Source organism: Python bivittatus, unplaced genomic scaffold (genome assembly GCF_059951505.1).
Source record: "Python bivittatus isolate LINGU-HERP-01145 unplaced genomic scaffold, Pbiv_v1 ctg000020_np1212, whole genome shotgun sequence".
NCBI lineage: Eukaryota > Metazoa > Chordata > Lepidosauria > Squamata > Pythonidae > Python > Python bivittatus.
In genome coordinates, this window is record NW_028277030.1 from 78,015,255 (window position 1) to 78,031,013 (window position 15,759).

The 15,759-nt window shown below is 37.7% G+C and overlaps 1 protein-coding gene across 2 annotated transcripts in view; it reads right to left on the reverse strand.

The window, feature by feature from the left end:
* SYNE1 (spectrin repeat containing nuclear envelope protein 1) overlaps positions 1-15,759 on the reverse strand; it is a 246,712-nt gene that overhangs the window by 10,313 nt on the left and 220,640 nt on the right. For both annotated transcript variants that reach the window (XM_088142170.1, XM_025165902.2), the window contains 10 exons: positions 14,771-14,962; positions 13,420-13,750; positions 10,262-10,330; positions 8,672-8,814; positions 7,399-7,525; positions 4,859-5,070; positions 4,001-4,201; positions 3,042-3,170; positions 2,376-2,588; positions 430-522 (listed from right to left, as the gene is read on the reverse strand). In XM_088142170.1, the coding sequence (XP_087998296.1) occupies positions 430-522; positions 2,376-2,588; positions 3,042-3,170; positions 4,001-4,201; positions 4,859-5,070; positions 7,399-7,525; positions 8,672-8,814; positions 10,262-10,330; positions 13,420-13,750; positions 14,771-14,962 (1,710 nt within the window). The remainder of the gene's footprint in view (positions 1-429; positions 523-2,375; positions 2,589-3,041; positions 3,171-4,000; positions 4,202-4,858; positions 5,071-7,398; positions 7,526-8,671; positions 8,815-10,261; positions 10,331-13,419; positions 13,751-14,770; positions 14,963-15,759) is intronic.

The following is a 15,759-nucleotide window of genomic DNA, read 5'->3' on the forward strand; positions in this document are numbered from 1 at the left end:
TTGTTTATCAGTTAAATTCAGGTAATGTATTGATTTGTTACTGGGGAACTTGTTAAAAGCGCTCCAGTATAAAAAGCCACACAAAACCTAGAGCAATTGGATGTAACAGTTGTGAGGCAAGACAAGACTTTGAAAAGCTTCCACCTTTAGAACTGTTCTTCCAATACAAAGGAAGGAGCATGCCATATCATGTATACACGTGCTACACTTTGAGTCCTGATTTTTATACTTATACAGAAATTTAAAATTCTGATTTGATGCAGGGAAGCAGATGTACAGGGTTGAGGAAGCAGCGTTGGTGGGGGGATTCTTCTGGGCTGGTGCCTTTTTTTTGGTCTATGACAAGAGATGTTGGAGACTTTTCACCTGGCTACAGCTATCTGGTGCTTCCACCCAAGAACTGGAAAAAAGTATCTGGCATAACATTACCATCTTCTGCCGGCTTGGAGTACTTCTTCCAGATACTGGACTGAGGGATCCTGATGTGTCCAGTTCATCAGCAGAAGACCAGGAGGATAGGTCCTGAGTGGTGGTTATTATACAATTACAATCATCATCATCATCATCATCATCATCATCATCATCATCATCATCACCATCACCTTTAACTCACACAATAAGTGAAGTTTTCTGGATGTTATGCAATTTAAAAACATAAAGCAGTAAAAGAATCCTTATCATGCATGGAGAAATCAAAAGGTCTTCATCTGATACCCAAAAGGCAGGTCTCTTGGAAGAGCGCTCCATTGGAACAGTCTCTCTCTTACAACTATTTTCTCCAAGTGCTTCTTATTCGGTAGGAACACTTGGAGAATGGCTCAAATTAGGACCTTGGGATATAGAGAGATAGATACATATGGAAGGAGAAAGCAGCGCTGAAGATATTTTTTGAAGGAAGCGCTTCAGAATGACTGGGAATGCATACAATGCACCAAATTATGAGGGCAGTCGCATCTTTTTTCAGGCTGCTTCAGAAGTTCTTCCTCACTGTCTTTCAATCTGTGTACATATACATCACTTTCTTTTAGGAAAAACAGCAAAGTAGCAGCACACTCAAATAAGGGTCACAAGGCTATTTCTTGCAATGTGTTCCTCTGTGGCAGTCAAGAACCCTTCCTAATTGCACACCAGATAATGTGGGGGAGTGATCTCTCCAGGGAAACAAGGTTAATAGCACTCCGCTAGCTAGACGACTCATAATTAGTATCTCTTATCTTCTCTGAAATAACTTTCAGTTTACTGCCCTCCTTTAGACTACTGTCTCTCCAATCTCTAATTTGGATACCTACTGCTTACCTGTGCTGAATGAAAAGAATAGTGGTGGATATCAACACACATTGTTGACATCTCAGCATATGCCACCCCTTTCACTATTACAGAGTTTATAAAGAAGATACAGCCAACTTGTAAGAAAACTGTTCACACAGGCACAAAGACACAGACACACACAAAGTGAAATATAGCTGCATGTCATACAGAGCAAAATAAATATAGTTTATGCTGTAAACCTTGACTGAACCCCCAAGAAGGGGGAAAGGAGTGTCCATTAAAGCCAAATGTTGGTAAAATGGTGAATTAGATTTTTGAGCCCAGAAATACACTTATATATAAGGAAGCCCACCAATAATAGTGAATACTCATTTTTAGGGGAAACAGCCGAACAGCTGACTTTGTCCACTGTTCAGGGAGAGGTCCCTTATTGCCTGAAATTCAGGCAAAACTCAGATCCAGCAGATTTTTGTCTGCTAAATTCAAATTCTTGTAAACCAAATTCTATTAAATCAAGGGTTTATACCATAGTTAGCTTGTGAATATATTAATAAAAGTTCACTTCCTTGTCATCAACACAGCAGTGAGCGCTATGAAAGAAAGTTTGTCTTTACAGAGGTGGTAAGAGGTGTTATGTACTCAATAATCAATCCCATTTTTAATTTCTCTGTACAGAGAAATATACTGGACAGTATATGTGGATACTGATATATGTTTGCAGGAAAGAGGAGCACAATGGTAGTATTCAAGATACCCTTTCTGAACATGTATAGCATATACACACAAACATACACACACACACACATATAACAACATGTATGCTATATACATGTATAGCATATAGTTTGCAAAAATTAGTTAAAATTTAGATCATACCAAGGAAGTAGTATATATAAATATGATAGATAAATAAATAAATATGATCTAAAAAGCATGATAGTACTTTTAAGGTTTACAGATTTTAACATGAGAAGTACATGTCAAAGTACAAAAGTACAAAAAGAACAAAGAAAGAAAGGCTCTCAGGTAGCAAAAGTGCAAATTGGTTAGAAATTGGCTATTATAAATTGCCATGATCAGAATATACCTGTAATAAAAAGACTTACCAGCTGACTACTTGAAATATCTAGAATCTTCTCTAGTTCTTTAATGTGACGTGTGACATCTTTCAGGAGCATTTTCAGTCTGTTTCCGATGACATGCACCTTTTCTTTGGCTTCCAGACAATCCTTGCCTTCAGCATTGACTAGCAGTTGGCAGGACATGTCTTGAAGAGATGCTACTTTTAACTGAGATTCTAGAAGCTCACGTCGTATTTGCTGTGGGGAACAAAGGTGGCACATTTTGCAACTGAAAACAATGTATAAGCGGCCAAAATAACATTCAGTTTGCAGAAATCACTGTTTCTCTTGGCCTGACATGAAGAAATTGATAAGACTTTTGTTTCTGTTTAAAAACAACAACAGAATGATGGCTTTCCATACTAAGCTAAGATTTTGGGATTCACAGTAAGCTCTATCAGATAATGATGATCTCCCTTTGTTGGCTAATGGCTGTAATAAATTGAATTTGATTTGAACTGAATTGAATTGAATACTCCTTCAAAGGATACTCCCTCTGAGGAATCATTTGAAACAACCTTCTAGTAAGTAGTAAAGAATTAACCATAATCAATAAATCACCCAAACAAGATTTTACACTGTCACTTATTTCCCCACTAATGTTCTCCAGAGATTCCTATACACATGTTTATTAAAATAAAAGTATACTACCATTAGGAGTCTGTGATGATCCTGCAGAGTATCACAGTCATGATTTGGACTGATAGGTACTATTTCATTCTTCCTCCTGTCAATGTTCTCAAGCCATAGCAACAAGCCATGGCTCATCTCATGGAAATCCTAAAAGCAATGGGTAAGAGCTTAATATCAAACATGCTACATAGCTACTCTACTGCTACAGCCAGATGTCACATTCTTTGTTCTTCTAAGCTGTTGCTTGAAATGTTGGGAATGAGCTCTGTGCATGTATCTCCCTCCTCCCTTTAAAATTTATTTGAACAAAACACTTTCTGATTTATTAAAACTGTAGATCACTGTAATGTTTGAGCTAGCAGACTTGTGATTTAAATGATTCCTGCAGACAAGGAGCACACCAAGATTTGCAATACTGATTTGGGTAGACTTTTCTAAAGTAGAGGTCATGGTAGGCCAAAAAGCGTGCTAATCAGATAAGTATTTACAGGGAAGAAAGAAAGGAGATGAAGAAAGGCATGATGTGAAGTATCAAGAATATGTACAGTATGTCATATTCTTGATACGCTAAACTGTGATTTGGAGAACTAGGGAATATGTAGATAGTGTGAAAATGGAACAAAGCATATCTTAGATGACATTGAGCTTTTAGTTCTGAATCCTGTTGTATTTTACAGCCTGGAGTGAACTAATTTTTTTTTTTTTTTTAATGCAGGACCCTGTATAAGGCTTGTTACTTTTCCATTTTGCTAAGTGATAGTAAAAAGAGAGAAAATATGCCCCGTAGATTTCAGGAAAAAAATTAGGAAACTGTAACTTAATTATAATTGAAATCTTATAAAAGTTACCTTTCAAGGAGAAAAATAAAGGGTCTTTTAATGTCCAAAACATTTTCAAAGCAGGGCACGATCATGTGCACATATACTGCACTGTATCCAGGACACCAAGAAGAAAGTTTTGTACAAACCAGAACAGACCTGACATTGCATGAGAGCACTCTGTAGGGAGCAGCGCCATTCTTCTAACATAGAGCAGACATGGTCCCAGCGCATGTTCATCTGAGACAGTTGTTCCTGCAGTCTCTTGTTTTCCTCACTGTCTGACTGCATAAATTCCGAACTGCATAGATTGATGGACAAAATGATGGCTTTGCGATTATCAACAGCCTTCTGTAGCTCCTTGAAAATAAGGTGGTGATGGTAGAGAGGAAAAGAAGATAGAAAAAACCGCTAGAACCTTTCCAAAAAACAAACTTCTCCATCTCAAAGTTTCATCAATTCAAGATAGTTAAATATTTTTTCTTAGTTATTATTATTGTGCTATATTTATGAAATTATGTCTGACAGCTGGGTAGTAATAAGCATTTCTTAAATCTCTTACCATTTACAGCAGAATTTATAACAAACTAATACACTGTTTTAGAAATTAAAGCCTATGGGCATGGCTGTATTTGAAAACACATATACGCCTAAGTGCTGGCAGACATCAGGCTGAGTTCATAATCTGCCTGTGAAAGGTTATCTACACCTGAAGAAATAGTACTGTTTTAGTAGTTTCAATGCAAATTTAGGAAGGGAGAAAATTTTGTAGGTAACCTGATAATTTTACTTCATAAAATGTGTGTGGGGAATGGGGCTTTGATCTTCTAACAATAAAGCATTTTGAAAAAAACATCTTGGTATAAAAAGATAAAACCTCCTTCAAGTCTACCTCAACTTCTGCTGACTTCAAGGAAACATCCATGAAAGGAAATTAAACTCATTCTCTCTGAATAAACAAACAAGCAAGCAAGCTTAGAAAGACAGCATTAAAACAAACTGAAACTGAAAACCTACTTTCAGTTTTTTAATCCGGAGCTCGATGGCCTGTATGTCTGTGCTAAGATCAAGGCAACGCAATTGTTCCAATTCTTCTTCAGTTTCGCCCAGCCAAACCCAGATGTTGTTTAGATCAGAACTGAACTGCTGCCACTGTTGGAGATTCTGCTTCATCCTCAGTTCTTTACTTAAGGCTTGGGCCTGAATTAACTCCCATCGATCAATCACACCTAAGAAAAGAAGACCTTGCTTTATAAAAGTCAGTTCTTAACCTTCTGCCCAACTGATCTTCCCAATGTTTCATCATACTAAGTATGGTGAAGACACCAGACCCCGAATGAGTTCCCATCTCAGCCTTTCCTACTCCCCCTTCTGGGTTCAGTTAACCACATGAGCAGACAGATGCCATTCAGCCCTACAATAAAAACAGAAGCACAGGGTTATCATAAGTGCCACTGCTACCTTGTACCAGACATTGGATGGATCTGACATAATGGGTATGCTACATCCCTGAGTTCTGATCCAAATTTAAGCTCAGAGGAGGATACAGTTAGGAAAAGTACACCAAATGAAAAGTTATTGTCCTTCATATCTATTTATTTATTGTAAGAAGATGGAAGACTATCTGAAGAAGGGTCTCCTCATCCCTCATATTTGGCTGGCCAAACCCTAAGATTGACCTGCCTGAGGCTCTTTTCCATATACTACAGGGTAGGCAATGAGGCAAGGTAAAACTGTTAAGATACCGAAGTTTGTTGGTGAAGGTGCCCTATTTGCAATAGGCTTTTCCTGGTTTTACCTTATGGGTTATCCTGTCACCTACTTAAGTTTTTAAGTTGTTCGCATGTTTTATGCTACATTTACATAGTTTTGTTTTTTTATAAGCTTTATATTTTTACTGGCTGTATACTATCCAGAGAACCCTGTTACCGAGTGGTATAAAGCCTAATTAAAAAGTAAACCAATAGAGGTAATCCTTGCTTAACGATGGTAATTGGGACCAGCAGCTCTGTCACAAAGTGACATGGTTGTAAAGTGTGATGTCACATGATTGCACCAACTTACAACAGCAGTTGCGGCAGTTCCAGTTGGAACTAACCCGTGTGGTTAAGTACGATATCATGTGATTGCCATTTGCAACCTCCTGCTGGCTTCCCCATTAAATTTGCTTGTTGGAAGCTGGCTGTGAAGGTTGCAAATGGTGATTATATGACTCTGGGGCGCTGCGACCATCATAATTGAGAGCTGACTGCCAAGCACCCAACTGTGATCACGTGACTGCAGGGATGCTGCGAAGGCCGCAACTTTGAGGACCAGCCATAAATCTCCTTGTTCAGTGCTGTTGTAACTTTGAATGGCCGCTGAACGAGTTGTCATTAAACAAGGACTACAAATGTAGCTGCAAATCTACAAGAATCAGCCCTGGGACAAGGAATGAATGTCTGCAGAACAAGACTCTTTAAGACCTCCTCAGAGGAAATGGGACCAGGATTACTTTGACCAGACTTCATAAGGCTTTTTGAATCATAGCTGTGAATTCTTGTCCAAGAAAAAACCTACCCATTTTCCAAGGCAATATCTAGTACATTACTAACTTACATTATTAGTAATGGAGGGTTTTTCATTAAAAAAACTGTATGTCATGTTATTATTACTACAAAGAGTTCTAGAAGCATTTCAAAGTGTTCAATCTGACCAGATTATATCAATTTCTATTAAAAATAGTTTTTATATTTTTATTTACAACCAAAATATTACACTACCACCATAATTATGCCAGACCTATTTTTTTTTCAAATTCACTTTCAATGAGTTCACCTGCATCAGTAGTTTCCATTTAATCCAGAAATGAACAAGATTCTAGAATACAGATGCTCTAAAACTATAAAAGATTCTTAGAAAATGAAAAATAAGATGACCGGAAACTAATCTTTAAAGAAAACTGTTAAATGTTGAATAGAAAATATTTGATTCATTGGCATTCACAGGAGCTTGCTGATTTTTTCAGAGTGACAGTGTTGCAGCATCATTCTGTAAGCTCTGCTCCTTTCACATAAATGGATAATGCCACAATGTATGCATAAAAGGATCAAGGCTTAAGTTGTGATGCTGTGATGCTGCTTTAGTTGTTCTGTCTCTTCTTGTCTCCCGTGGACGCTACTGATTTGATTAAAAGAAGAGATAATATCACAAATCTTGGTATATTCTTAGAGATATTTCAGAAACTAATTAAATACCAACAATGTTACCCTGATAAAGTCAAGTTCCAAGCATACTGAAGTTGCCTCAACACTATTATCTGCCTGTGCCTCAAAATCAAAAGTCAGAAAAGGGCAGCGAAAGATCAGAAACATTAATTGTGTGATTCCTAGCGGATCTCAAGGTATGTCCTGTCAAGTAGGACCACACCTCTAATCTCACTGTAAGTCCTAATGGAATACAACAGGCCTGGGAAAAAGAGGGCATTCAGATGTTCGGGTAGTGCTCTGCGCTCTTTAATCTTGTGTTGTAAATCATTACCGCTACATATTTAGGTGGGAGGTTTGAATATTACTTACCAGCTGTTTGTGTCTCTGTACTGTTCAGGTTAATAAATCCAGACAGCTTTTCCTCTTCTTCTTTCAGTTTATGTTCAAGCCGCCTTACTGAATCTATACTCCTGCTGCACTCACCCAGAAGCTTCATCTGTTTTTTAAAAAATCCCCCAAATAACTTTTCAGTAATCATATTCCCACAATTTAGCTTGAAATAGCTAAGACTTTGATGGGCAAAAGACCATTTTAGTTATTTTGGGTTTCATCTTATTTTGATAATAATTTAATATGGATTGTAACTTACTTGGATCACTGCATTTGTACTACACTACACACACTATACTTGATTTTACCCAATAGGCGGAGGGGCTTTTTGTAGCCATATGTCCAGATCATAATTCGTCAAATTTCACACAGTTCTTCAAAACCTGTTTTTGGATTTGCCTTCCTTTCCCCCATTTCTTCCCACAACTGAAACTATCAATTACCAACTCTATTTCTCACTTGTATTTTTTTTTGTTTACAATATCCTTCCATGGAAATGTTAATCTGACATTCTTTCTCCATGATAATATTCAAGAAATATGAAAGTGCATTTCTTCACTCTTATTTTCTCTAATTCTTTTCCTCACCTTCTATTTGTTCCACAATATGACTGGTTTTTAATTACTGCAAGTCTAAAGGAAGATTCTGCCTCTGTCTTGAAGCTAGTTGCAGTTCTTTTAGAAATAGTACATAACAATATTTGTCTTGTGTCACACAAAAAAAATCCATACCCTGTAAAGTCTGAACTTGAAAAACTGAAATGTTCTGTTACTACAAAACATTAATTAGAAGCGGCATATAATGCACTGAAAACACAACAATGAAAAAAATATAGGCTTCTTTGCCAATTGTTTTACAAAGTATTAAAATAGATAAAACTCAGAACTAAGATTCAGTGCAAGAATGCGTGAATTATTATTTATTTGCATGGCTGCTGAGGAGGAGTAAAACAGTTGAGGTATAAATAGCATTTATTTCTTCTTGTGCAAGAACCCATAATTTCAGCTAGTATTTGCAACTATGGTATTTATTGCATGTATTTATTGATTTATATCCTGAATAGTCCTGGTCCAACCGCCTCATAGTTTGCATGTTTCAAAATGGGCTTGTGGCCCGGGACAGCTTATGTAACTATTAATTTATTAGGACCATGTCACTTCACATTCTTTTCATGGTTAGTGGTTGCCATTCTGTACTTCAAGAAGTTTAATTTTACATCCAGCCACTAGGTGGCAATGCTCATAGTACTTACATATCCTTTGTAGCTAGAATCTAGCTCAGGCCCTGTCGGTGTTTTGCTGCGAATTATATTCTCTGTTTGCTGTATTTGGAAACGACTAGTGTCTAAAGCCTTGTCCAGCTGCCGAATGTGTGTTTCCAAGGAACCTGGTTCTCCTGCAGTAATTACACAGGTGAGATGTTACCAACTCAAGCGCTAAAACATCTCAGACTGATAAAAATGGAGACTGGTGTTAATTAGGTTAGGAAGCATGACAAAGGTTGACTGAATAACATGTCTGTGACAAATCAAATTTGTAAGTAATTTGCAAATGGGTCAGTAACTGAGGACAAGTGATTTTTTTTTTTTTTAGGAGAAATATACACTGCTGACCAAAGCAATTCATTTTTAGAAATAACTCTGAATGGAGGTCAAAATATTCTACAACTTGTATTATTGCACCTTCAGACATTTTAAAGTATCTGTGGTATTCTGGCTAGGCAAATATGGAGAGAGTTTGGGGAAAAAAACTACATTCTGTTTTCCTTTCAAATAATTTCATATATCCTACATTTTGTCTCAGGCTGCAGTAGTATATCCCAGATGAACACAACTGACTACTTTTGGATGAATTACAAAAGAATACAAAATTGGAGTGATCCAATGATTTTCTTCCAAATTCAGAATTGTAACTCTCAAGCTTCCTTAAGTCTATTCCTAGTTTTCTAGCACGCAAGGAACATGGTATGTCCAAAACCCTGGATATTTGGGTTTTATATGTCTCTGTTGTATAGGGTTTTTTAAAGCAGAAAACTGAACCGCATAGCAACAAAAATGACCACTGGATACATTTTTGCTATCAAAAAAAGATGCAATACCCTCCTTCATTATAGCCATATTCAAAAATATTTGGAGAATATTCAGCATTCATATCTCATGCTTAAAAACAACTCCTATAGAATAAAATCCAGTTATAGCCACCTCTCAGCACGGTAAAAATTGTTGGTGGCACCAAATCCGTCTTTTCCGATGCAAGTTCTAAATAGAAACACGGAAACCGAGGAATAGATCAGATGTCTGTGTGTGGAACATAAATGAGGGAGGAGAACTTGCCGGAGCAGAGGCCAGCCAGTATCTTCAGACTGCACAAGAGGATCAGATAATCCAGAGCGGGAAACCCAACCTGACACTGTATTCTTTTGTAACTCTTTCAGTTCCACCTCTAAGGTTTTATTGGCCTTGCAAAACCTCCCTTATTGTGGTACAGCACAATAGATTTGTACGATTGATGATCCACAGATATTAGTATTTCTTATTTGAAGCGAATACAATAGAGTGATGCAATTTTTTCCCCCAGCTCAGATACTATGAAACAGGGTTGTTAACGCTATTACTCTGTATTATACTTTAAAAAAAAGAGACCTCAAATTTCGCCAAATATCCAACTGGAAGCAACAGTATTTTACAAGGTAGTTCTTGTGTCAGAAAATGTTCTTTCAAGGTGCTGGTGCTTCTGAGTGAATTAGAGTGATTGGTTAAATAATGAATAAAGCAGCAGATGTGTTACAAAGTGTCTAGTACAGATATTAGGATTATAGCAATTTTAGGCTTTTTAATGCCTACCACAGACATTTCTGAGAGCATTTTCAGTAAGTTTTACATAGGCTTCAGGGCTCTCAGGAATCACTATATCTGCAAAGATAAAACACAGCCATTGATTGCTTAGCAATAATTATTGAAGGGAATCTGTGAATTTCAAAAGAAGAGAATAAACTACCAATTTACTTTATTCCACATATTGTTTAGGCAAAAAGAACTGAAATTAATCATAGTGTCCTCTGAGAAATCTTCAAGAATTCAAGTGACTCAGTTAAACTGCCGAGAACAGTTTATATCCAATACTATGTTGCTGCAACAGAAATCATTGATGAAATAAATTTTCTCTCCCATCCACAGATCCCAGAGCTCTTTTCTAGTCTATTCTAGATGTTTAGGGGGCTCCAGAGCACATCTGACAAAACCATGGGTAGTATAAAGAGGCAGTGTAAGGGGAACCCCTTGATACAAGTAGAAGTCTTCTTACATAATAGTAGAGGCACTTCAAGTAAAGAGAGATCTAAAATCCAGTGTAAACATAAGTTAGAATCTATTCTATAATTTTGTACCTGCAGGTAAATATAGTGTAAGAAAATACCATGACCAGATGCAAATTACCATGCATGTACATTCCATGATGCTTATCCCTTTCAAATTCAATAATTTTTCTAAGAATTAGTTACTTACTTGTAACTTTTTCAATTGGCCTGTGGCCTGTGGCATTGCCACATACACTTGCCTTTCTTGAAACATAATGCTGAGAGAGACTTTGGCTAGAGCTCCATCCCTATCTTGTATTTTATCCCTGGTAGCCTTCCGGAAGTCCCTCAAAATGTGGCTCTGTCAACAGGATCTCAGGGAAATGGAGAACTGGTGAGATGGCTGCATTGTCTGGAACATCGAAAGTGTCCTCTTCTAGTTTTTACATTTTTTTAAAAAAAATTATCGTATCATTTTTTAAAAAAATGATATTGATGTTCTTATTGTGGAATGTTTTTAATGTTTGTTTTTTAAGGTTGTTTTTTTTATTGTATGCTGCCCAGAGTCATGTTTGTGAGATGGGTGGCTAGTGGCTATATAAATGTGAGGAATGAATGAATAAATAAGTATATATGCATATGTGTGTGTGTGTATGTGTGTGTGTGTGTGTGTAATTTCCATAGTAAACTAGTCAGAGATAAGGCTGAACCAGGGTTTGATCATGATGTAGTGGATGCCACCAAGACTGATTTTTTATATTTTTTGGATCAGAAGCAGATTGGAAGGAAAGAGGTAGAACAGTCAATTTGTCCAAAGGTAAAGCACTTTGTCACCTAAGAATCCGCTGCAAATATTTTATTCTTATTTGATTTATACTCTGCACTATTGCTCTGGCAAGCATTCAAGCTACGCATTGTCTCATTGTCACAGGGGAAAGGGCATCCCCATGTCAGGAGACGGGCAGTTGGTTGGTTGCATACAGAATGGTTTACCCATGACTTCTTGAAGTATGCTGACATCATTGGGATTAATAATGGCATTGAGCCTGTGCTGTGGATGGAATCAAAATGGGATCCTAAAAGGGTTCTCTTTGAGTCTTGATCTCAAGACCCAAGGATTTTGCCATAACTGTGATCTGCTTGGTATACAATCTCATGTATTCCCCTGGTGAGAGCAATACTTACTTGCCAGCCTCAGCATCCACTGAGTATGTGGCTGAATTTCTTGGTTAAATTATGAAGAAATGTCACATTCAAAGTCTCTGTTTGCTGAGGAACAATGGCTAACTTCTGATGAGGCGTTGACAGTTCGGTGTGGCATAGATGTTAGATCTGGGAGCTGGTGCTGCTTATCACTCAGGGCCTGGATTTGAATGCCTTCCTGAATAGAATGACAGTGTTTCCATCCCATGGAGGGGAGGAAGAACTGCCTGGGGTAGCAAAGCTAAGAATCTTGACGCTAGAAAGAAGATCCATCAGGAGTCTTACAAACCAATTTGATTGGAGATGCCTACTATTGGTTTGATACCTGCTTAATAAACCCCTAACAATGTGGACAGTATCCAACTTTTTCAAAACAAATTAAGCAGAACAAATGTTAGTGTGAAGGCAGCATTACTGCTGCAATGCTGGATTTTTACAAAGTGTGTTTTCGTGGCAATGTGACAAGGAAAACATAAAACAAAAACAACCCCCCCTGCTATGGAGTTTGATGAGAAACTGAGAGGACAGTGGAAAGCACACCTATGTATATATGTTACACAGTGGCAGTATTCCTGCGAAAAGTTTCTTTCAGCACCTGAGTATTCCAGGGAGTGCATCACAGATACACAGAAATCCCTATGTGTGATTCAGAGAATATAATGAAGAATTACAGTAAATATATACTGAGTTTTGATTGCATTTCTATGTGCGTTTGGAAGGAAATCTTATAGAAATCCACGGTATTTATTTCTGGGTAACTGGAGATAGGATCAAACATATTTTCTTATACTTTTCCATTCTTCCATAGGATCAGAAACTGACTTATTAAAAGATGCTGAGTTACCTACATTGTGTTTTTTATTCTTCAGGACCAATCATTCAAACTAGGTAAGTTTAGCCTACTCCTACAAATCAAAAAGAGTTATTTATTCCTATGTATCTACATTCCAGATCCCAATGATGTCAAATGTATGTCTCCTATAACATTTTCTGAATGTATACCAGCATCCCTGAGTCAGAGTGAGCTGATGATTACCTGGGTTAGGCTATCATATGTTAAACCAGTCATATAAATGCCATTGCTTTATGCACATGCCAGTGTGGGTTTGCTGCATTGGGAGACAACAAGATTCCCTTTACTAATTCACACATGGGACATGACAAAGAGCCATAATTTCCAAATAAACAAGAACAACAATAACTACAGGTTCAATTATTTTATCTAAGCCAAATGTTTTCTTGGAATGTGTCTTTTCTCCTTTTCCCTATAATTATTAAAACCAATTGTGCAATGTCATCTAATAAGTCCATTTTGATCTATCTCACTAGTTCCTTCTGTGCCAGATGGAGAATATTAGTAAAGATTTTCAAAACTAGAAGTGGCCCTGTAACCTTACATCAAACACCACAAGCATAAAGGTTGGTTGAAGGGAGATGATCTTATTTAAGAAGTTCTCTGAGGAAGCATATAGAGGAATGTTGTTGATGGTTGATAGATTTTACCTGCTAGGCTTGTAGCTCCTTGAAGATAAAAATCTTTGTCTTCCTGACCCTCTTCTTCAGAATGCAGTGCTCTTGAAACTGCTGTCTCCAAGTCACGACTCAAGTCATAGTCATGATCCCATTCCAAGGGAATGGAATCTACACTAGCTGGAGTATCCCGCCCTGATCTTTCACTTCGGAGAGGCTGGGGAAGGGACAGTGAAAGCATGGAGGAAGGATGCGGGGAAAGAACACTGTCTGCAGATTTGTCATGCCAGTGCAGGTCAGAAAGATCTGCTGATTCATCCAGATCCACTTCACGGTCAGATAACTCATGCTCATCGTCTGTGAGCTAGAAGGAGACATTAGACAATAATGAATACTTTTCAGAAGGGGACATTCTACTACTTGCTAGGTCAAGAGGACAAAGGTGTCACTGCATGACATCCATTCTCTCAAGATTAAAAACAGTTGAAAGACATAAGTTGGAAAAGCACTAGCTCTTTTTCTTTCACATTTTGCATTTTATCACTTCACCAATTAATTTAGGTTGTTTTCCAGATCTTTCTTCCAGACTTCACTTTGTGGGATCACTTTGAAGATTGAAAAAAATGCCTCAATGTAAAAAAGTTTATTTCCTCACAGAAACACAGGGAAGATTCAGGATAAATGGTTAGCTCAGAACTTTAAAGTTTAAAGTAGCATCTCTTAGTCGAAAGGTGAGTGACCTTTTTTTTTGCAGTGTTACTTTTAACACTGCAGGCTAGGTGGCTAGGGGACTTTAAAAAACAAGGTGAAGGTTTAAGAGGCTTAATGCGTCTATTTTGTGTCCCAACCATAAACATTATTTTCCCAAAACTGTAGTTTCACTGCCAAATTTCAGCAGTTGGGCATGCTCTAGGGAAGGCCTGCACAACATACAGCCCATGGGCTGCCTGCTGCCTGCCAAGCAGCTGTGTGTGGCCCACTGGCATTTTTAAAAAAGTCAATAAATTCACTGCTGTTAAACATCACTACCTCCTGGAAAGACATGCTGCCAAGTGCCTCCAATGCTTTCAGGCCTCACCGATGCCTCCAGTTCCGGTGCTGCTGCTGCTCCGCTAGCCACCGAAGAGCTGATCAGCACAAAAGGTATTCCTTTGCGGCCCACAATTATTTTTAATTTATCAGTGTGGCCCCTTCTCCTCTACAATTTGTGCTGGCCTGCTCTAGTGGCTGCATAACATGGGGTTTGAGGGGATGCACTTAGATCATGAATTATCCAAATCTGCCCTATCTCTGTAGGGTGCTTGAACAAGAGCACACAGAGTCTACAGTGATGTCTAAAAACTAAGAAATGTGTAAATATTGGTGTAGAAAAGTTAACACTTACTGGAAGACGAATTAGTTTTTTATGATATCTTTCCACTCGGCCAAAGACCTCATGGCAATAACGTCGCAGCTCATCCAACTCTTCCTCAATGACAGTTGCATCTAAAGGCTCACTCTTTTCTAACAGTTGTTCACCCTGGGCAATGATTTGCTCAATTTTGTTGTTATTCAATGAGATCTCCTGTTGAAAAGCCTGAAAAACATATTGTAATTTATTATACAGGGTATAGGAAAAGTCAGGTCCCAGAGGCCAATCACTATATATTTTATTAATTAATTTTTTTTTCAAAGGTCATGTGTCAAATAAGTCAGGAAGTGCTTAGAAGAAAATGGCAACCTATGTATTAATGTAATTTATATAATAAATTGTCCATGGGGTCTGATTTTGTCTATGGAGCCTGACAATGTTTATGGGGCCTGACCTTTGGTACATGCTGTATATTTCTGGTACATAAACTGGTTTATTTTATCTCCAGCAAAGATTTCTACAGCCACTCCTCATTTAGCGGCTACTTTGTTTAGCAACTATTCTCTTCAGAAGCTATGCAAAAAATATTACTATTATTGATTTATTGCAATTATTTTTTACCTTTCTTTCAGGATACGAATCACCCCAAAACAGTTTTCAAGCAAGATAAACAATTATAATCAAAACATAAGAATATTATTTCAAACAAGCGTGCTTCTAAAATCTCCTAAGGGATCTTGTCGTGATGGCCTTGTGGTGGTTGTCTCCTGCCTATCCTCCTCTTCTCGCCAAACTTGGGACAAAAAATGAAGAGTCCAGCTGGGTAGAGGCTTCTTTCTTTTTAAAATACTACTCTGGGGCATAGGATTTGAGGAGAAGAACCTATGTGTTAGGACGATATCTGACCCTCCAAAGGTGGCAGAGATTCACCCTGGACGTTTTTTCTCCTTCTCAAAACCTGGTAGGGAAAACTAAAGCAGTCACTAATTTCAGTCCCATATGTTAAATGGTACTTGCTGTAA